This window comes from Pseudophryne corroboree, chromosome 1, assembly GCF_028390025.1.
Source record: "Pseudophryne corroboree isolate aPseCor3 chromosome 1, aPseCor3.hap2, whole genome shotgun sequence".
NCBI classification, from domain to species: domain Eukaryota; kingdom Metazoa; phylum Chordata; class Amphibia; order Anura; family Myobatrachidae; genus Pseudophryne; species Pseudophryne corroboree.
Window position 1 is genome coordinate 1,227,380,788 of NC_086444.1, and position 24,770 is coordinate 1,227,405,557.

At 50.6% G+C, this 24,770-nt stretch overlaps 1 protein-coding gene across 1 annotated transcript in view; it reads right to left on the reverse strand.

Moving 5' to 3' along the window:
* GLOD5 (glyoxalase domain containing 5) overlaps positions 1 to 24,770 on the reverse strand; it is a 36,801-nt gene that overhangs the window by 1,639 nt on the left and 10,392 nt on the right. Inside the window, exons 2-3 of the mRNA XM_063925385.1 lie at positions 13,088 to 13,237; positions 1,673 to 1,828 (exon numbers count right to left, since the gene is read on the reverse strand). Coding sequence (XP_063781455.1) covers positions 1,673 to 1,828; positions 13,088 to 13,237 — 306 coding nt within the window. The remainder of the gene's footprint in view (positions 1 to 1,672; positions 1,829 to 13,087; positions 13,238 to 24,770) is intronic.

A 24,770-nucleotide genomic window follows, 5' to 3' on the forward strand; every position in this document is an offset into this window, starting at 1 on the left:
AGACGGGGCTGCCAGCTATAATGTGATACCTGGAGAATGTTCTGCAGAGACAGGGCTGCCAGCTATAATGTGATACACGGGGAATGTTCTGCAGAGACAGGCTGCCAGCTATAATGTGATACACGGGGAATGTTCTGCAGAGACAGGCCTGCCAGCAACAATGTGATACCTGGAGAATGTTCTGCAGAGACGGGGCTGCCAGCTATAATGTGATACACGGGGAATGTTCTGCAGAGACAGGCCTGCCAGCAATAATGTGATACCTGGAGAATGTTCTGCAGAGACGGGGCTGCCAGCTATAATGTGATACACGGGGAATGTTCTGCAGAGACAGGGCCTGCCAGCTATAATGTGACACACGGGGAATGTTCTGCAGAGACGGGGCTGCCAGCTATAATGTGATACATGGAGAATGTTCTGCAGAGACACGGCCTGCCAGCTATAATGTGACACACGGAGAATGTTCTGCAGAGACCGGGTCTGCCAGCTATAATGTGATACACGGAGAATGTTCTGCAGCGACAGGCCTGCCAGCTATAATGTGATACACGGAGAATGTTCTGCAGAGACAGGCTTGCCAGCTATAATGTGATACACGGGGAATATTCTGCAGAGACACGGCCTGCCAGCTATAATGTGATACACGGGGAATGTTCTGCAGAGACACGGCCCGCCAGCTATAATGTGATACACGGAGAATGTTCTGCAGAGACACGGCCCGCCAGCTATAATGTGATACACGGGAGATGCTTGAGAGAACGCCCTGTACACGGCTTGGTGCATGCAGCTTCTTGCTGGAGAGAACGCCCAGTACACGGCTTGGTGCATGCAGCTTCTTGCTGGAGAGAACGCCCAGTACACGGCTTGGTGCATGCAGCTTCTTGCTGGAGAGAACGCCCAGTACACGGCTTGGTGCATGCAGCTTCTTGCTGGAGAGAACGCCCAGTACACGGCTTGGTGCATGCAGCTTCTTGCTGGAGAGAACGCCCAGTACACGGCTTGGTGCATGCAGCTTCTTGCTGGAGAGACCGCCCAGTGTACGGCCTGGTGCATGCAGCTTCTTGCTGGAGAGACCGCCCAATACACGGCCTGTGCATGCAGCTTCTTGCTGGAGAGACCGCCCAATACACGGCCTGGTGCATGCAGCTTCTTGCTGGAGAGAACGCCCAGTGTACGGCCTGGTGCATGCAGCTTCTTGCTGGAGAGAACACCCAGTGTACGGCCTGGTGCATGCAGCTTCTTGCTGTAGAGGGTATAATGATTCATTGTAGACGCCTGGACCTGTTCTGTGATATTTATAAGATGTCTCCACCATCCAATCAGGGCACCTGCAACTGCACAAAGACCCCCAGCCTACAGCCGTCACGCACTCTCTCCCCACGTCTCCCAGACTGTAAGCTCACCTGGGCAGAGCCACCTTTTACCTTATTGCATTGTAAATAATTTACACACACATATATTATATGATCAGAATAACGTTGCGGCAAAACTCAGGAGACACTGGCTTGGTTTCTAATGAGAGTGACTCGTGTGAACTGCAAGTACCAGCAGGCCATGGCAGTCCCTGTAGGCTGGACAGTGCAGTGGCAGGACTGGGAGCAGGGGAATATAAGTGTAACCTGACCAGTGTAATACCAGGTCACACGCTCTGTGCGCGGAACACGACACACACCTGCAGGTGCTGTATGACGGTGCTGAGCGGGGTCTCGGTGATCAGACAGAGGTCCGCTGACCCCGGTGAGGGTCGTCTCGCCTTCGGCTCAAACTCCTTACCAACCTCATGGAGGTTAATCTTCTGTACCCCAAAGCTCAGTGCCTTCCTGTCCCCCTGAAATAAATATCAACCACATTATTGCATGATATGTCGCCTGGTTATATAACCAAGACACCCATCCCCCACCCCTTCTGTCAGTGTGCAGCCTCTTCAGAGTTCAGTCACATCAACCCCCCCTCACCTTCAGTCACATGGTGCACAGACACCCCCACCAGTCACACGGTACACAGACCACCCCAACCTCTTCAGTCACATGGTGCACCGACCACCCCAACCTCTTCAGTCACATGGTGCACAAACCACCCAACCTCTTCAGTCACACAGTGCACCGACCACCCCAACCTCTTCAGTCACACGGTGCACCGACCACCCCAACCTCTTCAGTCACACGGTGCACCGACCACCCCAACCTCTTCAGTCACACGGTGCACCGACCACCCCAACCTCTTCAGTCACACGGTGCACAAACCACCCAACCTCTTCAGTCACACAGTGCACCGACCACCCCAACCTCTTCAGTCACACGGTACACCGACCACCCCAAACTCTTCAGTCACACGGTGCACCGACCACCCCAACCTCTTCAGTCACACGGTGCACCGACCACCCCAACCTCTTCAGTCACACGGTGCACCGACCACCCCAACCTCTTCAGTCACACGGTGCACCGACCACCCCAACCTCTTCAGTCACACGGTGCACCGACCACCCCAACCTCTTCAGTCACATGGTGCACAGACCACCCCGTCCTTCAGTCACCGCCGCCCCCAATCTTCAGTCACACAGTCAAACCCCCCCCTACCCCTTCAGTCACATGATGCACGACCCCCCCCATACTCCTTAAGTGACACGGCATACAGACCTCCCACCCTGCAGTCACATGGTGCATAGACCACCCCGTTCTTCAGTCACACGATGGACACACTCCCAGTCCCCCACTCTAAAGTCACGTAGTGGACTGGAAACCCCCCCCCCCCGTCCCCCCCCCCACAGTCACTACTCACACTGGTACATCCTCACACCTAGCCTACTCTCACATACATTACTGACACCAGTGCACCCTCATAGCGTCTGCCCTCTGCCCACACTGGTCTCGCAGTGCCCTATGCTACTAGAGCGTAAGCTCTTTACTTTCACACAGAGGGAGCCTCGCTCATCTATGGCATTTGTCCCGATCACGGAGACGCAGTCTGCCTGGTTGCAAGGCAGTGCGTTTTGTCGTTACCAGTGAGTGTAATAACAGTGATCATCCACCAGATGTCTCTTTTGAAAATCACCATTGCGCATGTGCGTGAGGTTAGCAGAGATGCCCAGCAAATGACTGCTCACTTACGCCAGGCATCTCTCGATCTCACGCTAAACAGCTCTTGAAGTCACACTGCGGCGGGACTCGTTAGTGTTAATCGTGTTTTTTTTTTTTTGCAAAAATGTGTCTTAGGCGCACAATAATGTAATAAGACGCACAAGCAGCTTCTGCTGATTATAATGATATGCAGCATGCCTATATTCTGTATGTGACTGCGGCTGTATCTGCAAACAAAATGTTCTGCTAGAAAACACTAACATTTTATTTCGGATGCAGATACAGCCGCAGTCACACACAGAATATAGGCATGCTGCATATCATTCTAATCAGCAGAAGCCTATTACATTACTTTGCATCTAAGATGCATTTTCACAGAAAAAAACTGCAAACAAAGACCATCAGCGCTGCCGAGTCCCGCCGCGACATGGTGTGACTACAAGGGCGGTTTAGAGTGACTGCAGCAAGGATGTAAGAGGACACATCTGTACATTGGATCAACGTCTCCAATGCACACAAAGAAAAGCACAGTTCAGAGTTCTATACAGCTTGGCATAGTGGTATCACCGATGCTTGCCATCCTGTGAGCTAGGGTTTGATTCCCGCAAAGGACACACTTGTATATCTGTGTACAGATTAGCATCCACAGTTTTTTCTTCTAATTTTGCAAAACAAGTCCTGTCATACTTTGTATACAGTCTCGGACAAGCACACAGATATGCAGTCAAAATTAGAAAAAAAACTTCAAGTGCTACTTATTACACAAATATACTAGTGTGATTTTTAAAATTATAAGAGTCTTATCTTTGAGAATGAGTTTACTGTACTTCTTCCTGGGCCTCTCCATTGCTTTAATAGGCAGCCTCCCCCACCTCCAATCCCACCCCCATGAGACTTGTCATTTCACAGACTGTGTGTACTGCTTAGTAAATGACAAACACAACACGGCCACTACACTACTGTATGTAAATGAATGGCTCCTGCTGCCTTTGATTTGGGGAAGGGAACACAGAAGGCACATACCATTGTAAGGCATATTACCATTGTGCATGCACCAAGACATCGAGAGATGACTGGCGTGAGTGAGCCGTCAGTTACCAGGCAGCTCTGCTAACGACGGGCGTCTTTTTTTGCCATAAAGGTATCTTCTACAAATTGCTATGTGAATAGGACGCACAAGCACACAGATACACAGTCAAAATTAGAAAAAAAAACTGTAGACGCTACTTAGTACACAGATATACAAGTGTGACTTTTCAAATTACGAGTCTTATCTTTAGGAGACTGAGCTTTAACCATTGCTTTAACACAGTGGTTCTCAACCTCGGTCCTCAACTACCCCCAACAGTTCATGTTTTCCAGGTCACCTAGCAGTTGAACAGGTGTATTCATTACTCACTGACACATTTTAATAGACCCACAGGTGGAGCAAATTATTTCACTTGCAATCCTGTGGGGAGACCTGGAAAACATGAACTGGTGGGGATACTTGAGGACCGCGGTTGAGAACCACTGCTTTAACATAAGTGTGCATCTGTATACACTATTTTTATTTATTGATTTATTATTTTGGTCCCGATAGAGAATTAATATTTTCTACAGCATCCCTTTATTTATAGTACACTATACACTTCAAGTTCCTGATTGACTCTCTCTGTGTTACCGTTAATCTGTGTGTATAACATTACAGTTGTCACTCTTGCTAAGAGCACACTATTACAGTATGATTACTGTACTGTGTATCCATCCGCCACTATTCGCTCTACAGTACTGGATTAGTGGAGCATTAGCCACCCAGTGGTGAATGTGTATTGCATGCTGTGTATGTTGTCGCACCTCAACGAGCCTCTCTGTGCAACAACTCAACAACCTGAGCTATATCTAAGGCACGACAAATACTCAGTTTAGGTGTAGAAACTGCAACGATGAGGGAGGCTCCATCTGTATATAATCTCACTCATAACCAGAGCCCTACCTGCCCCTGTATGTCTCTGCATTTATTTTATCTTTTTTTTTTTTTTTTTAAACGTCCCTGTTTTATGTGTGACCCGTGTTGTGTGTGACCTGTGTTGTGTATATGACCTGTATAGGGTGTGACCTGTGTTGGGTGTGACATGTGTTGTGGGTGTGACCTGTGTTGTGGGTGTGTGACTTGTATAGGGTGTGACCTGTGTTGTGGGTGTGACCTGTGTTGGGTGTGACTTGTATAGGGTGTGACCTGTGTTGGGTGTGACCTGTATAGGGTGTGACCTGTGTTGTGGGTGTGACCTGTGTTGTGGGTGTGTGACTTGTATAGGGTGTGACCTGTGTTGTGTATATGACCTGTATAGGGTGTGACCTGTGTTGTGGGTGTGACCTGTGTTGTGGGTGTGTGACTTGTATAGGGTGTGACCTGTGTTGTGGGTGTGACTTGTATAGAGTGTGACCTGTGTTGGGTGTGTGACCTGTGTTGTGGGTGTGACTTGTATAGGGTGTGACCTCTGTTGTGGATGTGTGACTTGTATAGGGTGTGACCTGTGTTGTGGGTGTGACTTGTATAGGGTGTGACCTCTGTTGTGGGTGTGTGACTTGTATAGGGTGTGACCTCTGTTGTGGGTGTGTGACTTGTATAGGGTGTGACCTCTGTTGTGGGTGTGTGACTTGTATAGGGTGTGACCTGTGTTGTGGGTGTGACCTGTGTGGGTGTGTGACTTGTATAGGGTGTGACCTGTGTTGTGGGTGTGTGACTTGTATAGGGTGTGACCTGTGTTGTGGGTGTGACCTGTGTTGTGGGTGTGACCTGTGTTGTGGGTGTGTGACTTGTATAGGGTGTGACCTGTGTTGTGGGTGTGACTTGTATAGGGTGTGACCTGTGTTGTGGGTGTGACTCGTATAGGGTGTGACCTGTGTTGGGTGTGTGACCTGTGTTGTGGGTGTGACTTGTATAGGGTGTGACCTCTGTTGTGGGTGTGTGACTTGTATAGGGTGTGACCTGTGTTGTGGGTGTGACTCGTATAGGGTGTGACCTGTGTTGTGGGTGTGACTCGTATAGGGTGTGACCTCTGTTGTGGGTGTGTGACTTGTATAGGGTGTGACCTGTGTTGTGGGTGTGACTTGTATAGGGTGTGACCTGTGTTGGGTGTGTGACCTGTGTTGTGGGTGTGACTTGTATAGGGTGTGACCTCTGTTGTGGGTGTGTGACTTGTATAGGGTGTGACCTGTGTTGTGGGTGTGTGACTTGTATAGTTTGTGACCTCTGTTGTGGGTGTGTGACTTGTATAGGGTGTGACCTGTGTTGTGGGTGTGACTCGTATAGGGTGTGACCTGTGTTGTGGGTGTGTGACTTGTATAGGGTGTGACCTGTGTTGTGGGTGTGACTCGTATAGGGTGTGACCTGTGTTGTGGATGTGTGACTTGTATAGGGTGTGACCTGTGTTGTGGGTGTGTGACTTGTATAGGGTGTGACCTGTGTTGTGGGTGTGCCTTGTATAGGGTGTGACATGTGTTGTGGGTGTGACTTGTATAGGGTGTGACCTGTGTTGTGGGTGTGACTTGTATAGGGTGTGACCTGTGTTGGGTGTGTGACCTGTGTTGTGGGTGTGACTTGTATAGGGTGTGACCTCTGTTGTGGGTGTGTGACTTGTATAGGGTGTGACCTGTGTTGTGGGTGTGACTCGTATAGGGTGTGACTTGTATAGGGTGTGACCTGTGTTGGGTGTGTGACCTGTGTTGGGGGTGTGACTTGTATAGGGTGTGACCTCTGTTGTGGGTGTGTGACTTGTATAGGGTGTGACCTGTGTTGTGGGTGTGACTCGTATAGGGTGTGACCTGTGTTTGGTGTGTGACCTGTGTTGCGTGTATGACCTGCTTGCCCGCATCGGGTGCACATTACAGTTATCTACATTAATAATAATAATGACACACTAAGACTTGCCTCTAGTCTCCAAACCTTTAAACGTTCCCTGAAAACTCACCTCTTCAGACAAGCCTACCAAATTTCAGACCCACCCACATAACGTTCAGTGCTTCCCTATCTAATTACATCCTCTCTGTACAGTCCACATAACATCACATATCTTGTCTTTCTTTACTCTTACGCCCTCCTGACACATGTCCAACATTGCTGGGTGATCATATCATACAACCCATTAAGAACCTAGCAATCTGGTGGACCATTATGTAATAGGTAGCATCTATCCTTGTGTATCAATGCCTATTTCTATTTCGTCCTAGAGGATGTTGGGCCGCTCAAAGAACCATGGGGTATAGACGGGATCCGCAGGAGACATGGGCACTTTAAGACTTTCAAAGGGGGCGTGACCTGGCTCCTCCCTCTATATCCCCCACCAGACTCCGTTTTAGAAATGTGCCCGGACGAGACACAGGGCACTAGGAGGAGCTCCTACAGTTTCTCTGAAAGACTTAATGTTAGGTTTTTTATTTTGGGGAGATCTGCTGGCTACAGACTCCCTGCTTCGTGGGCAAGAGGGGAGAGCAGTCTAGACCCACTTCTGATGAGTTCCAGGGCTCTGCTGCTGCTGACAGGATGCCTTCAGCTCCTGAGGGGAGACGAATGCCGGGCTCTCCTGGATGCTCCCTCCCACAGCCTGCCGTCCCCCCTCTTCAAGCCAGAAGACAGGTGAGTATAAGAAGAAAGAAGACTTCTCTTCATCTTTCAAGACGGCATTGTAGAGTGCTATGCACAGTGCGCGCCGAGCTCCCGCTGGGTGCAGGGCGCTGGGGGGGGGGAGGGTGCCCTGGGGAGTATATATTACCTCATATATATAAGGCTGGCTTAATCCTACAGTGCCCTGGCACTGACCCCTAACCCCCGCCGGCATGTAATTAAATAATAAAGGCGGGAAGAAGCGCGCCATGTTGGGGGCGGAGCTTCTTCCTCACGGCTCACTAGCGCCATTTCCTCCTCCACAAGCTGAAGTCGCTGGGCCTTCCTCTTCGCAGCAAGTACCAGGGGGCTAAACAGACATAAGAGGGGCATATTTATTTATGTAAAACAAGCGCAGACAGCTCTGGGACATCTTTGGTGTTCACAGACCTGCTTATTTGGCACTGGGGTGTGAGCTGGCTATTTCCCTTTGTGTTCCCTCACTTCTTGGTGCGTGTGCTGTTTCTCAGGTGTCGACATGTCGCAGGCTGATTATTCCTCTCCGGGGGACAATTTGTTGGGGACACCAAATGTTTTGGGAGTGGCCATGTCGGCACCGCCGACTGCAGATTGGTTAAATACTTTGAATGCTTTGCATGCTAGTGTCACATCATTAAATCAAAAGTTTGATGAGTCTGCGTCTCAATCCCAGGTGTGGAAGAGAACAGTAGAGGACGCTTTATTACAGTTGCAAGATCCTGCAGGGTCACACAAACGTAGTTTTGACCAATTAGTTGACACAGGTACCGACACGGACTCTGATGCCGATTATGCTGATTCCAGATTAGATCCAAGATTGGCTAAGAGTATTCAGTATATGATTGTAGCTGTTAAAGATATCTTGAATATTAATGAGGACCCTATTACACCTGAAACCAGGTCCTGATTTACAAGGAGAAAAAGCGCTCGGTTACTTTTCCTCCTGGTTTTGAACTGAACGCTCACTTTGATAGCATTAGAAATAACCCTGATAAAAAGTTTCAGATTCCTAAAAGAATCAACGTGGCATACCCTTTTCCCGAGTCGGATAGGGACCCGTGGGAGAATCCCCCCACTGTAGACAAAGCCCTGGCGCGTTTGTCAAAACAGGTAGCCCTCCCTGCAGCTCAGTCGACGACTCTTAAGGAGCCGGCGGACCGTAAGCAGGAGGCTACCCTGAAGGCTATTTTCACTACTACAGGGACGTTGCTCAGGCCTCTTATTGCGTCCGCGTGGGTCAGTAGTGCTATTGAAAAGTGGGCAGACACTTTATCTTCTGATTGGGAGAATCTAGATAGAGATTCCATCCAGGTGACGCTGGGTTATATGAGAGATGCAGCTGCATACTTGAAAGAGGATGTACGTGACGCTGGCCTCCTTAGTGCTAAGGCGAATGCTATGTCCATTACGGCTAGACGTGCGCTTTGGACTCATCAGTGGAATGCTGACGCTGATTCCAAAAGGAATATGGAATCCCTTCCCTTCAAGGGAGGAGAACTTTTCGGTGAAGGCCTTGCTGATTTAGTATCAGCAGCTACCGCGGGCAAATCTACCTTCTTACCCTCGGTTCCTACGCAGCAAAAGAAACAGCCAAATTATCAAATGCATTCCTTTCGGCCCAACAAGTATAGAAGGGGCCGAGGCAACTTCTTTCTGGCTACCAGAGGTAGAGGAAAAAGGGCACCCGCCTCCTCGGGTGTCCAGGAGCAGAGGTCCTCCCCGGCTCCTCCTAAACCCACCGCATGACGCCGGGTCCCCATTACAGGGACTTGCTCAGGTGGGGGCACGTCTCAGGTTTTTCAGTCAGGTCTGGGTTCGCTCGGGTCTAGACCCTTGGGTGTTGAAGATTGTATCCCGGGGGTACACACTGGAGTTTCAAGACGTGCCCCCTCACCGGTTTTTCAAATCAACCTTGCCAGCTTCACTGCAGGAAAGGGAACTAGTCTGCGGTGCAGTACAAAAATTGTGTCTAAATCAGGTTGTGGTCCCGGTACCCCTAGATCAGCAGGGGCAGGGCTTTTATTCAAGCCTGTTCGTGGTGCCGAAGCCGGACGGCTCGGTGAGACCTATTCTCAACCTGAAATCTCTCAACTTATTCCTAGAGAAATTCAAATTCAAGATGGAGTCTCTCAGAGCGGTGATCTCCAGTCTGGAGGAAGGAGAGTTCATGGTCTCCTTGGACGTAAAGGACGCTTACCTTCATGTCCCCATTTATCCTCCTCACCAAAGATTCCTGAGGTTTGCTATCCAGGATACGCACTACCAGTTTCAGACGTTGCCGTTTGGTCTGTCCACGGCTCCGAGGATTTTTACCAAAGTAATGGTAGAAATTATGGTTCTCCTGCGCAGGCAAGGAGTTACAATTATCCCGTACTTGGACGATCTCCTGATAAAGGCGAAGTCCAAAGACAAGTTGTTACAGGACATTGCACTGTCCATGTCAGTTCTGCAACAGCACGGCTGGCTCCTGAACTTACAAAAGTCACAGTTGATCCCGACAACCCGTTTGGCGTTTTTGGGCATGATTCTGGACACGGTCCAGCTAAAGGTTTTTCTCCCTGTGGAGAAAGCTCTGGAAATACAGAGTTTGGTAAAACTCTTATTGAAACCGAAAACGGTTTCCATTCATCAATGCATTCAATTGCTGGGAAAGATGGTGGCGGCATACGAGGCCCTCCAATTGGGGAGGTTCCATGCCAGAGTGTTTCAGTGGGATCTGTTGGACAAGTGGTCCGGATCCCACCTGCATATGCACCGGAAGATAATTCTATCTCCCAACACCAGGATCTCCCTCCTGTGGTGGCTCAACAGCTCTCACCTCCTTGCAGGACGTCGGTTCGGGATCCAGGACTGGATCTTAGTGACCACGGATGTAAGTCTCCGAGGTTGGGGGGCAGTCACTCTGGGGGTGACCTTCCAGGGAAGATGGTCAAGTCCAGAAACTCATCTTCACATCAACGTTCTGGAACTGAGGGCCATTTACAACGGCCTTCTACAAGCGGAACATCTTCTTCGAGACCTGCCGGTTCTGATTCAATCGGACAATGTCACGGCAGTAGTTACATAAACCGCCAAGGCGGCACAAGAAGCAGAGCGGCAATGGCAGAAGCCACAAAGATTCTTCGCTGGGCAGAGAGGCATACAAGCGCTCTGTCGGCAATATTCATTCCGGGAGTGGACAACTGGGAAGCGGACTTACTCAGCAGACACGACCTAAATCCAGGAGAGTGGAGCCTCCATCCGGAGGTCTTCACACTGCTGACAAAGAGATGGGGGTTCCCCATATAGACATGATGGCGTCTCGCCTCAACAAGAAACTTCCGCGGTATTGTTCTTGGTCAAGGGACCCTCAGGCGGACGCGGTGGATGCACTGACAACACCCTGGGTGTTCCCCTCAGTGTATGTGTTCCCTCCGGTTCCTCTCATCCCAAAGGTGCTGAGGCTTCTAAAAAGGACAAGCTTTCCAGCGATCCTTGTGGTCCCGGACTGGCCAAGGAGAACTTGGTACCCGGATCTTCTGCCGTTACTGGTCGACGATCCCTGGCCTCTTCCTCTGCGCGAGGACCTGCTGCAGCAGGGGCCGTTCGTCTATCAAGACTTACAGCGGCTACGTTTGACGGCATGGCGGTCGAACGCCAGATTTTAGCCCAAAAGGGTATTCCCAGTGAAGTCATACCTACTCTTATCCTGGCCAGGAAGGGTGTGACGTCGAAGCACTATCACCGTATTTGGAGGAAATATATTTCCTGGTGCGAGTCCAAGAAAGCTCATGTGGAGAAATTTGACCTTGGCCGTTTTCTCCATTTTCTACAAAATGGTGTGGATGAGGGCCTTAAATTGGGCTCAATTAAAGTGCAGATTTCTGCCTTGTCCATTTTCTTTCAGAAACAACTGGCCTCACTTCCTGAGGTGCAGACCTTTGTGAAAGGGGTGTTGCATATCCAACCTCCTTTTGTGCCCCCTGTGGCACCTTGGGACCTTAACGTGGTGTTATCATTCCTTCAGTCACATTGGTTTGAACCTTTACGTAAAGTGGAGTTGAAATTCCTCACTTGGAAGGTTGTCATTTTATTGGCATTGGCATCCGCTAGGCGGGTATCAGAGTTGGCGGCCTTGTCTCACAAGAGCCCTTATTTGATCTTCCATGAAGATCGTGCTGAGTTAAGAACTCGACAACAATTTCTGCCAAAGGTGGTTTCCTCTTTTCATATTAACCAACCTATTGTGGTGCCAGTGGCTACTGGCGCTTTGGCTGCGGATAAGTCTCTGGATGTGGTCAGAGCCTTGAAAATCTATGTAGCCAGAATGGCTCCATTGCGGAAAACAGAGTCTCTGTTTATTTTATACGCTCCCAATAAGATTGGATGTCCTGCTTCCAAGCAGACCATTGCACTCTGGATTTGTCAAACAATTCAGCAGGCTCATTCCATGGCAGGCTTGCCGTTACCAAAATCGGTGAATGCCCATTCCACTAGAAAGGTGGGCTCCTCCTGGGCGGCTGCCCGGGGTGTCTCGGCATTGCAACTTTGCCGAGCTGCTACTTGGTTGGGGTCAAACACGTTTGCTAAGTTTTACAAGTTTGATACCTTGGCCGATGAAGACCTTAGTTTTGGTCTATCGGTGCTGCAGAGTCATCCGCACTCTCCCGTCCGTTTTTAGAGCTTTGGTATAATCCCCATGGTTCTTTGAGTGGCCCAACATCCTCTAGGACGAAATAGAAAATAGGATTTTGAATACCTACCGGCAAATCCTTTTCTATGAGTCCGTAGAGGATGTTGGGCGCCCGTCCCAGTGCGTACTGTATCTGCAGTGTAGTTCTGGTTAAACACAGTTGGTGTTATGGATTTTTCAGCTTCTTGCTGAATCTTGTTCATGTCCGTTGACATGTGTTCAGTTATCTGCCATGTTGTACGGCATGCTTATGGCGTGAGCTGGTGTTGTGCTCACCTTTGTTGTTAAATCCTTTCCTCGAAATGTCCGTCTTGCCGGGCACAGTTCCAAACTGAGTCTGGTGGGGGATATAGAGGGAGGAGCCAGGTCACGCCCCCTTTGAAAGTCTTAAAGTGCCCATGTCTCCTGCGGATCCCGTCTATACCCCATGGTTCTTTGAGCGGCCCAACATCCTCTACGGACTCATAGAAAAGGATTTACCGGTAGGTATTCAAAATCCTATTTTCCCTATAGAGTGTAAGCTTGCGAGCAGGGCCCTCCTACCTCTATGTCTGTCTTTGCCCAGTTTTGTTCTTTTACTGTTGTTCTAATTGTAAAGCGCAACGGAATTTGCTGCGCTATATAAGAAACTGTTAATAAATAAATAAATAACAGTGTTCCAGCTGCTGGGAAGAGACGGCGATATACAGATCATATACAGGTGTCTGGCTGTACCTTGAAGGTGATGACCTCCATACCCAGCACGCGTGTGTAAAAGCTGACAGTCTTCTCTATGCTGTGCACAGTCAGCACCAGGTGGTCCAGATGTTTTATACGGAAAGGAGTCTGGGAATCGGAGACATGGCGGATGATGCGGGAGGAGACCTGGAACAGAAGAGTACAGTATCTGATCATTCTGGCCATCTGTGCCATACATCTATATGTACTTACTTTCTCCCCTATACCTGTGTATCCTACACCCCTCCTCCCCTATATCTGTATCCTATATCCCTCCTCCCCTATATCTGTGTATCCTACACCCCTCCTCCCCTATATCTGTATCCTACATCCCTCCTCCCCTATATCTGTGTATCCTACATCCCTCCTCCTCTATATCTGTGTATCCTACACCCCTCCTCCTCTATATCTGTGTATCCTACATCCCTTCTCCCCTATATCTGTGTATCCTACACCCCTCCTCCTCTATATCTGTGTATCCTACATCCCTCCTCCCCCTATATCTGTGTATCCTACACCCCTCCTCCCCTATATCTGTGTATCCTACATCCCTCCTCCCCTATATCTGTGTATCCTACACCGCTCCTCCCCTATATCTGTATCCTACATCCCTCCTCCCCTATATCTGTGTATCCTACACCCCTCCTCCCCTATATCTGTGTATCCTACACCCCTCCTCCCCTATATCTGTGTATCCTACACCCCTCCTCCCCTATATCTGTGTATCCTACACCCCTCCTCCCCTATATCTGTGTATCCTACACCCCTCCTCCCCTATATCTGTGTATCCTACATCCCTCCTCCTCTATATCTGTGTATTCTACATCCCTCCTCCCCCTATATCTGTGTATCCTACACCCCTCCTCCCCCTATATCTGTGTATCCTACACCCCTCCTCCCCTATATCTGTATCCTACATCCCTCCTCCCCTATATCTGTGTATCCTACACCCCTCCTCCCCTATATCTGTGTATCCTACACCCCTCCTCCCCTATATCTGTGTATCCTGCACCCCTCCTCCTCTATATCTGTGTATCCCACACCCCTCCTCCCCTATATCTGTGTATCCTACACCCCTCCTCCCCTATATCTGTGTATCCTACACCCCTCCTCCCCTATATCTATGTATCCTACACCCCTCCTCCCCTATATCTGTGTATCCTACATCCAGGGGTGTATCTAGGGATCCGAGCGCCCCTGGCAAAGTAAGGGGCAGGTCCCCCACCCAACCCCCTACACACATTTGAAATAAGGTGTGAGTACTTTAAATGGGGCATGGTCTTGTGGGGGAAGGGCACGTACACAATAGTACTTCCAATTCAAATTATGCCACACAGTAGTGTCCCTAATTCATATTACACCGCACAGTAGTGTCTTGTATTCACGTTACACCTTCCCTCCCCCCTAACCTTAACCCACCTTTCCCACAACCTGACCCTAACCCCCCTTACCCCTCAGCCTCTTCAGTGGTGCCTAACCCTAACCCATCCTTCCTAATCTCCCTCCCTGCAGCCTATCCCTAACCCTCCCACCCTCGCAGCCTAATCCTAACCCTCCCCCACTGCTTGCCAGTGGAGACTTTGGCACCAAATCGATCTGGATTTTGGCATTCTGCATCGCTATCTATGTTGGGATGCCAGCAATAGCATTCCCAGCAGTTTCGGGATTCTGGCATCAGCTTTCCGACCGCCAGGATGCCAAACACTTTAATGTCTCATATGTCACCCCTGCCTGAACTTCCTCCTTCCCTTAATTACCCCTTTGCACCTCTCATGCCCCCTTTTCCTCTTTAGCCCTGTAGTTTTCAGTCCCTTATTCCATCTCCCAGTCTCACCCCCCCCCCTCCCGCACCTCTCACTCCCTTCCTCTATCAGCCATGTACCTCACTCCCTCCTTCCATCTCTCACATCACACCTGTACCTCCATCTCCCACACCTCTTCTTCACTCCCACCTTCTGTCTCCCCTTCACCTCACTCCCACCTTCCATCTCCCCTGCACCTTGCTCCCATCTTCCATCTCTCACACCTCTTCTTCACTCCCACCTTCCATGTCTCACACCTTTTCTTCACTGCCACCTTCTATCTCCCCTGCACCTCGCTCCCACCTTCTATCTCCCCTGCACCTTCCATTTCTCAAACCTCATCTTCACTCCCATCTTCCATCTCTCCTGCACCTCGCTCCCACCTTCCACCTCCCCTGCACCTCACTCCCACCTTCCATCTCTCACACCTCTTCTTCACTCCCACCTTCCATATCTCACACCTCTTCTTCACTGCCACCTTCTATCTCCCCTGCACCTCGCTCCCACCTTCTATCTCCCCTGCACCTCGCTCCCACCTTCCATCTCCCACACCTGTACCTTGGTCCCAGTTTCCATCTCCCCTGCACCTAACTCCCACCTTCCATGTCTCACACCTGTACCTTGCTACCACCTTCTATCCCCCACACCTGCACCTCACTCCCACCTTCCATGTCTCAGACCTGTACCTTGCTCCCAGATTCCATTTCCCCTGTACCTCACTCCCACTTTCCATCTATCACACCTGCACCTTGCTCCCTCAGACAGATTATTTGCCCCTAGTACACTGATCCCCCTTCCTCTCAGACTCATTATCTCCCTTAGCACAGAATAGCCACTTTCTCCCAATATAGAAGATTCTGCCATCCCCCTGAGACAGATCTCCCCCTATCAGCCAGTACAGCTCACACACAGAACCTTCTCCTGGTATGTGGTGTCCGCTCCATTGGCAGGTTAGGAATCACGGCGGACAGTGTCACAATGGGAGCCGGGAAGAGATGGTACCCGCACATTGTGACTGCATAGTGTGTATTATGTGTAATTAGTCAGCAAGTGCTGGCCAGGGCTTGTTCTATATTAAATATTTGTACAGTGTCTGACTAGGCATGTGGGGGGTGCCCAACATCAGGGTGTGCCCACCGTGTGCATGCCTATGCCCCTCCCCCATAGCAGAACAATTAGCCCCAGGAGCCCCCACTACCCATGTGTCCCTGCTTCATGCCCTACCCCCTAATAGCAGTGTTATCAGCTGCTCCTACACCCCCATGTCTCCCCACAGTGTCATATTCCCATGTGCCCCCACTTTCTATAGTTCTCCCCTTCATAGCAGTATCATTACCCCCCTTCCCCCACTCCCCATAGAACTCCCCCCCTCCCATAGCAGTGTCATTAGTATCCCCTTCTCCCACTCCCCATAGGTCTTCCACTGCCACATAGCAGTATTACCCCCCTTCCCCCACTCCTCATTGGTCTCCCCCCCCCCCCATAGCAGTGTTATTAGCCACCTTCCTCTCCCCATAAGTCCACCATTGCCCCAATCATATCTTACTTTTTTGCTGTGATGCTGCAGTGCTGGGCCAGGCTCAGTGCCTGGCTTCCTCTGCACCTGCCATCTGTAATCAGCCACAGGGCAGGCAGAAAGTGAAAGTAAAGTCACTTCCTACCTGCGTGAGCAGAGATCCGGCTCTGTGTGCTGCTGCAGCCTCCGTCCTAAAGGGCCCCATACACTAGAATGATTTCACCCCAATTCGTGCATTCAGGATGATATATTGGGTGAAACCTGGCATTTTCGCTGTGATCCTAAACGATGCGCATTCCCGTGAGCATCGGATTGGATCACTCTAGATCCGACATATCACGAGTGCTGCATTCGTGATATCTCGGATCTCGCAGGAATGGCTGGGTTAATAAAAGATACATTGTATGCAAAAGAACCGCATACAATGTATCTTTTACTATCCTGCTGCCGGGAGGTTGAAGGGAAATCCTAGACGAAATGATGGACCGTCATGTCGTATAAGTGTATGGGGCCCTTAACTCTCCTCTCTCCTCCTGGCTGGCTGCGATAACAGAGCTGGCCCAAGCCTTGGGAACGGATGCCCCTGGGCATTCCAAATGCCCTAGACATTTGCCTATAATGCCTATTGGCTAGGGCCAGCCCTGGGTGAGAGTGTGTTACTGCCGGTGTCCGTCAGCACCGCTCTGCACTAGTGATCAGACTAGAGTCCGGCAGCACCGCTCTTGTAATCAGACTCAAAATAAACTAAAGCTCCCAGCAGCCCTTGCTGCCGGGAGCTACCAGCAACAAGGGCTACTGGGAGCTGTAGTTTATTTTTAGTCTGATTACAAGTGCGGTGCTGCTGGACACTAGTCCTATCACTAGTGCATTGCGGTGCTGATGGACACCCGCGCCATGCCGGCTGCAACAGACTCTCACCAGGTACAATCTGACAGTACTACTCTTCTACCCTTTGGCCGTGGGTGGCACCACAAGGCGGCGCCCCCTCCTAGCCTGGCGCCCCTGGCGAGTGCCATCCTGGCCAATGAGTAGATACACCTCTGCCTACATCCCTCCTCCCCCTATATCTGTGTATTATACATCCCTCCTCCCCCTATATCTGTGTATCCTACACCCCTCATCCCCTATATCTGTGTATCCTACACCCCTCCTCCCCTATATCTGTGTATCCTACACCCCTCCTCCCCTATATCTGTGTATCCTACACCCCTCCTCCCCCTATATCTGTGTATTATACATCCCTCCTCCCCCTATATCTGTGTATCCTACACCCCTCCTTCCCCTATATCTGTGTATCCTACACCCCTCCTCCCCTATATCTGTGTATCCTACACCCCTCCTCCCCTATATCTGTGTATCCTACACCCCTCCTCCCCTATATCTGTGTATCCTACATCCCTCCTCCCCTATATCTGTGTATCCTACACCCCTCCTCCCCCTATATCTGTGTATCCTACACCCCTCCTCCCCCTATATCTGTGTATCCTACACCCCTCCTCCCCTATATCTGTGTATCCTACACCCCTCCTCCCCTATATCTGTGTATCCTACACCCCTCCTCCCCTATATCTGTGTATCCTACATCCCTCCTCCCCTATATCTATGTATCCTACACCCCTCCTCCCCTATATCTGTGTATTATACATCCCTCCTCCCCCTATATCTGTGTATCCTACACCCCTCCTCCCCCTATATCGGTGTATCCTACACCCCTCCTCCCCTATATCTGTGTATCCTACACCCCTCCTCCCCTATATCTGTGTATCCTACATCCCTCCTCCCCTATATCTATGTATCCTACACCCCTCCTCCCCTTTATCTGTGTATTATACATCCCTCCTCCCCTATATCTGTGTATCCTACACCCCTCCTCCCCTATATCTGTGTATTATACATCCCTCCTCCCCCTATATGTGTGTATCCTACACCCCTCCTCCCCTATATCTGTATCCTACACCCCTCCTCCCCTACATCTGTGTATTATACATCCCTTCTCCCCTATATCTGTGTATACTACACCCCTCCTCCTCTATATCTGTGTATCCTACACCCCTCCTCCCCTATATCTGTGTATCCTACATCCCTCCTCCCCTATATCTGTATCCTACATCCCTCCTCCCCTATATCTGTGTATCCTACACCCCTCCTCCCCTATATCTGTGTATCCTACACCCCTCCTCCCCTATATCAGTGTATCCTACATCCCTCCTCCTCTATATCTGTGTATCCTACACCCCTCCTCCCCTATATCTGTGTATCCTACACCCCTCCTCCCCTATATCTGTGTATTATACATCCCTCCTCCCCCTATATCTGTGTATCCTACACCCCTCCTCCCCTATATCTGTATCCTACACCCCTCCATCTGTGTATTATACATCCCTTCTCCCCTATATCTGTGTATACTACACCCCTCCTCCTCTATATCTGTGTATCCTACATCCCTCCTCCCCTATATCTGTATCCTACATCCCTCCTCCCCTATATCTGTGTATGATACACCCCTCCTCCCCTATATCTGTGTATCCTACATCTCTCCTCCCCTATATCTGTGTATCCTACACCCCTCCTCCCCTATATGTGTATCCTACACCCCTCCTCCCCTATATCTGTGTATCCTACACCCCTCCTCCCCTATATCTGTGTATCCTACATCCCTCCTCCCCTATATCTGTATCCTACATCCCTCCTCCCCTATATCTGTATCCTACACCCCTCCTCCCCTATATCTGTGTATCCCACATCCCTCCTCCCCTATATCTGTGTATCCTACACCCCTCCTCCTCTATATCTGTGTATTATACACCCCTCCTCCCCTATATCTGTGTATCCTACACCCCTCCTCCCCTATATCTGTGTATGATACACCCCTCCTCCCCTATATCTGTTATGATTCCCGTACTCCAGACCAGAGGAGATCTTATGGCAGAGGTCTGAGTACAGGAAAGATATACTGGTTTGTGGGAGCAGGAGAGCCTAGTAACCCCTGGCGCCCTAACTCCGTTGTCTCGCCCGTGTTATCAGAAATCCCCTGCGAGACTATGGTTGCTTGAGCCCATGGCAGCCGCGTTCGAAGGGCGGATTATGTCTGCCCAACCCCGATGCCCCCTCAGGTCTTAATGGGAGACAAAGGGAAATCCGAGACAGGGTGATAACAAGGGGCCCTCTGACTAAGCAACCAGGCCAGGGGTTACAAGCTAACTAACTTAACCAAAGAAGTATGTGCGGACTAGCCGCCAGGGAAAAGGACAACCAAAGATCCACTGATCCGTCACTCCTATCCAGCACCGCTGGACACCAGAGTGGACCAGGGAGAGCGGAATCCTCCGCAAAAGCTCCAGAACACAAAGATACAAAATAATAAACAGTAAGCGGTCAAGCCGCAACACACGGCTATGCCGCGACTCACGAACACCACAGGATGTTAAAGGTGCTCGGTCAGACTCCAGGAATAGATGACAAACTTCCGAGTACTGGATCACTGAGGACAGGAACAACCGGATTGAGCAGGACTGGAAACTCTCTGTAACTGACACAGGCAAACAGGAAGCTATCACCGGCGTCTGTGAGAAGTCCAAAGGGTGCTTATAACTGTGAGCTCCCCAATCAGGAGCCAGACTGGGTAATCACAAGTAATGCCGTGCAGCTTGCATGCTGCATGGCCAGCACACCATTAATACAAATTAGAAAAGACCCAGCAACGGGGAACGCGGCCCGAACGTGGCGTCCCCGTTGCTAGGGTCTGAGCGGCTCCGTGCGCCCGGCGTCCAGCGTTGCCAGGGAGCCGGCGGCTGTACGCGCACGGCGTCCCTGGTTGCTAGGCGCCGGGCCGCACCGACGAGCGGACCCCGGCGCCTAACAATATCTGTGTATGATACACCCCTCCTCCCCTATATCTGTGTATCCTACACCCCTCCTCCCCTATATCTGTGTATGATACACCCCTCCTCCCCTATATCTGTGTATCCTACACCCCTCCTCCCCTATATCTGTGTATGATACACCCCTCCTCCCCTATATCTGTGTATCCTACACCCCTCCTCCCCTATATCTGTGTATGATACACCCCTCCTCCCCTATATCTGTGTATGATACACCCCTCCTCCCCTATATCTGTGTATCCTACATCCCTCCTCCCCTATATCTGTGTATGATACACCAGTAAGATATACAGTTGGAGAAAACTGACTGACAGTGAAAGGTGGGTGTGGCAGTTGCCATGGGTGACGGCAATTCCTCAAAGTCACGTGTCATGAGTACGCATTCTGTGTGTCCTGGGTAAACTGTGCTCTCAGTGCGATGAGTAATAACCTGGCCGTCCCCATGAGGTGAATCAGTTCTACCAAAATGTATATTTTATGAATGTCTGTGGCATGACTGGGATCAAATACTATACATCGTATGCTAAATGACCGCATGTGATGTATCGGTTGCCGTCCAGCCGCCCCGTAGCTGCCAGGTGAGTGGGCGCGTTATTGCGTGCGAGGGTCACACGTGAGGGTCACTAGTGGTTGGGCACCTTAAGGATCTTTTAATTGTTAAAACTTCCTTGGAAGCAGCTTAGTTGTGCAAGCTGTGGTCACAGACAGGCAGGCTGGAGGGTCCGCTTCAGCCTTTCCTGACAGAAAATACTAGCAGGACCCAATATCCTACCAGAAGGTGTAACCATTATGCCGTGTCCCTCTGAGGGCCCATATGCCCAACTTCCTGTATTGCCCAAAACACCTTTCTTTAGCAAGAGAGATGTTTAGTGTCGCTGGAGACGCCCTAATTTACATCTACACAAGGGCGTATTCCTTCTCCGCCTGGAATGGGTGGGGGCTGCCGGGGAAAGAGGGGTGTGGGACTATAAGGAGCAGAAACCCCTAGTAGTCAGCGCTCACGCTACAAGGGAGCATGAAAAGAGCAGGGACGTGATGTGGGGGAGGACATATTGCAATAATAGTGACCATGAGAGGCAGGAACAGCGCAGGAATACTGACAGGACGCAGGGAAATATGAAAGGAAGACTGAAATCCTGTAATAACACAATAATCAGAAAACATGGCAGGAGCCGGACTATGATGCTATAACCAGCAATAATAATATAGCATAGTCAGTAAGGGTATTTATTATCAGTTCTCCCCTATCATACATTACCTGGGGGGTTGTATGACTGTCCGGCACTCAGCTTACCGGCACTGGGATCCCGACCGCCGGAAAGCCGGCATTGGGGCGAGCGCAAAAGAGTCCCTAGCAACTCGCTGTGATCGCCACGCTGCGGGCACGGTACGCTATTTATTCTCCCTACAGGGGTGTCGTGGACACCCAAAAAGGAAGAATAGTTGCCAGCATTCCGGCAATCGGGATCCTGGCGCCGGTATGCTGCGCGCAGGATCCCAACAGCCGGCCAGTCACCTGAGTTATGTGTGTGTATGAGCAGGCAGTCAGTATTACCTGGGGGGGGGGGGGGGGTGTGGGGGGGGGGGGGTGTGTGTGTGTGTGTGTGTGTGTGTGTGTGTGTGTGTGTGTGTGTGTGTGTGTGTGTGTGTGTATATATATTAACAGGCAGTCAGCATTACCTGGGCTCTGTGTGTGTATGAGCAGGCAGTCACTATTACCCGAGCTCTGTGGGTGTATGAGCAGGCAGTCCGTATTGCCTGGATTGTGTGTGTGTATGAGCAAGCAGTCGTCAGTATTACCTGGATTGTGTGTGTGTGTATTAACAGGCAGTCAGTATTACCCGGGCTCTGTGTGTGTGTGCGTGTGCGTGAGCAGGCAGTCCGTATTACCTGTTGTTGTGTGTGTATGTATGAGCAGGCAGTCAGTATTACCCGAGCTCTGTGTGTGTGTGTGTGTGTGTGTGTGTGTGTGTGTGTGTGTGTGTGTATGAGCAGGCAGTCCGTATTACCTGGGTTGTGTGTGTGTATGAGCAGGCGGTCTGTATTACCCGGGCTATTTGGGTGTATGAGCAGGCAGTCAGTATTACCCGGGCTGTGTGTGTGTGTGTGTGTGTGTGTGTGTGTGTGTGTGTGTGTGTGTGTGTGTGTGTGTGTATGAGCAGGTGGTCAGTATTACCCGGTCTCTGTGTGTGTGTGTATGAGCAGGTGGTCAGTATTACCCGGGCTCTGTGTGTGTGTGTGTGTGTGTGTGTGTGTGTGTGTGTGTGTGTGTGTATGAGCAGGTGGTCAGTATTACCCGGGCTCTGTGTGTGTAAGAGCAGGCAGTCAGTCAGTATTACCCGAGCCCTGTGTGTGTGTATGAGCAGGCAGTCAGTCAGTATTACCCGGGCTCTGTGGGTGTATGAGCAGGCAGTCCGTATTACCTGGGTTGTGTGTGTATGAGCAGGCAGTCCGTATTACCTGGATTGTGTGTGTGTGTCTGTATTAACAGGCAGTCAGTATTACTCGGGCTCTGTGTGTGTATGAGCAGGCAGTCCGTATTACCTGGGTTGTGTGTGTGTATGAGGAGGCAGTCAGTATTACCCGGGCTCTGTGTGTGTGTATGAGCAGGTGGCCAGTATTACCCGGGCTCTGTGTGTGTATGAGCAGGCGGTCAGTATTACCTGAGCTCTGTGTGTGTATGAGCAGGCAGTCAGTATTACCCGGGCTCTGTGTGTGTATGTGTGTGTGTGTGTGTGTGTGTGTGTGTGAGCAGGTGGTCAGTATTACCCGGTCTCTGTGTGTGTGTGTGTGTGTGTGTGTGTGTGTGTGTGTGTGTGTGTGTGTGTGTGTGTGTGTGAGCAGGTGGTCAGTATTACCCGGGCTCTGTGTGTGTATGAGCAGGCAGTCAGTCAGTATTACCCGGGCTCTGTGTGTGTATGAGCAGGCAGTCAGTCAGTATTACCCGAGCCCTGTGTGTGTGTATGAGCAGGCAGTCAGTCAGTATTACCCGGGCTCTGTGGGTGTATGAGCAGGCAGTCCGTATTACCTGGGTTGTGTGTGTATGAGCAGGCAGTCCGTATTACCTGGATTGTGTGTGTGTGTGTCTGTATTAACAGGCGGTCAGTATTACCCGGGGTGTGTGTGTGTGTGTGTGTGTGTGTGTGTGTGTGTGTGTGTGTATGTATGTGTGTATGAGCAGGTGGTCAGTATTACCCGGGCTCTGTGTGTGTATGAGCAGGCAGTCAGTCAGTATTACCCGGGCTCTGTGTGTGTATGAGCAGGCAGTCAGTCAGTATTACCCGGGCTCTGTGTGTGTATGAGCAGGCAGTCAGTCAGTATTACCCGGGCTCTGTGGGTGTATGAGCAGGCAGTCCGTATTACCTGGGTTGTGTGTGTATGAGCAGGCAGTCCGTATTACCTGGATTGTGTGTGTGTGTCTGTATTAACAGGCAGTCAGTATTACTCGGGCTCTGTGTGTGTATGAGCAGGCGGCCAGTATTACCCGGGCTCTGTGGGTGTATGAGCAGGCAGTCCGTATTACCTGGTGGTGTGTGTGTGTGTGTATGAGCAGGCAGTCAGTATTATCCGAGCTCTGTGTGTGTATGAGCAGGCAGTCAGTATTATCCGAGCTCTGTGTGTGTATGAGCAGGCAGTCCGTATTACCTGGGTTGTGTGTGTGTATGAGCAGGCAGTCAGTATTACCCGGGCTCTGTGTGTGTGTGTGTGTGTGTGTGTGTGTGTGTGTGTGTATGAGCAGGTGGTCAGTATTACCCGGGCTCTGTGGGTGTATGAGCAGGCAGTCCGTATTACCTGGTGTTGTGTGTGTGTGTGTATGAGCAGGCAGTCAGTATTACCCGAGCTCTGTGTGTGTGTATGAGCAGGCAGTCAGTATTACCCGGGCTCTGTGTGTGTGTGTATGAGCAGGTGGTCAGTATTACCCGGGCTCTGTGTGTGTGTGTGTGTGAGCAGGCAGTCAGTATTACCCGGGCTCTGTGTGTGTGTGTGTGTGTGTGTGTGTGTGTGTGAGCAGGCAGTCAGTATTACCCGGGCTCTGTGTGTGTGTATGAGCAGGCGGTCAGTATTACCCGGGCTCTGTGTGTGTGTATGAGCAGGCAGTCAGTATTACCCAGGCTCTGTGTGTGTATGAGCAGGCAGTCAGTATTACCTGAGCTCTGTGGGTGTATGAGCAGGCAGTCAGTATTCCCCGGGCTCTGTGGGTGTATGAGCAGAGCAGGCAGTTAGTATTACCCGGGCTCTGTGTGTATGAGCAGGTGGTCGGTATTACCCGGGCTATTTGGGTGTATGAGCAGGCAGTCAGTATTACCCGGGCTCTTTGTGTGTGTTTGAGCAGGCAGTCAGTATTACCCGGGCTCTGTGTGTGTATGAGCAGGCGGTCAGTATTACCCGGGCTTTGTGTGTGTATGAACAGGCAGTCAGTATTACCCGGGCTCTGAGTGTGTGTATGAGCAGGTGGTCAGTATTACCTGGGATCTGTATGT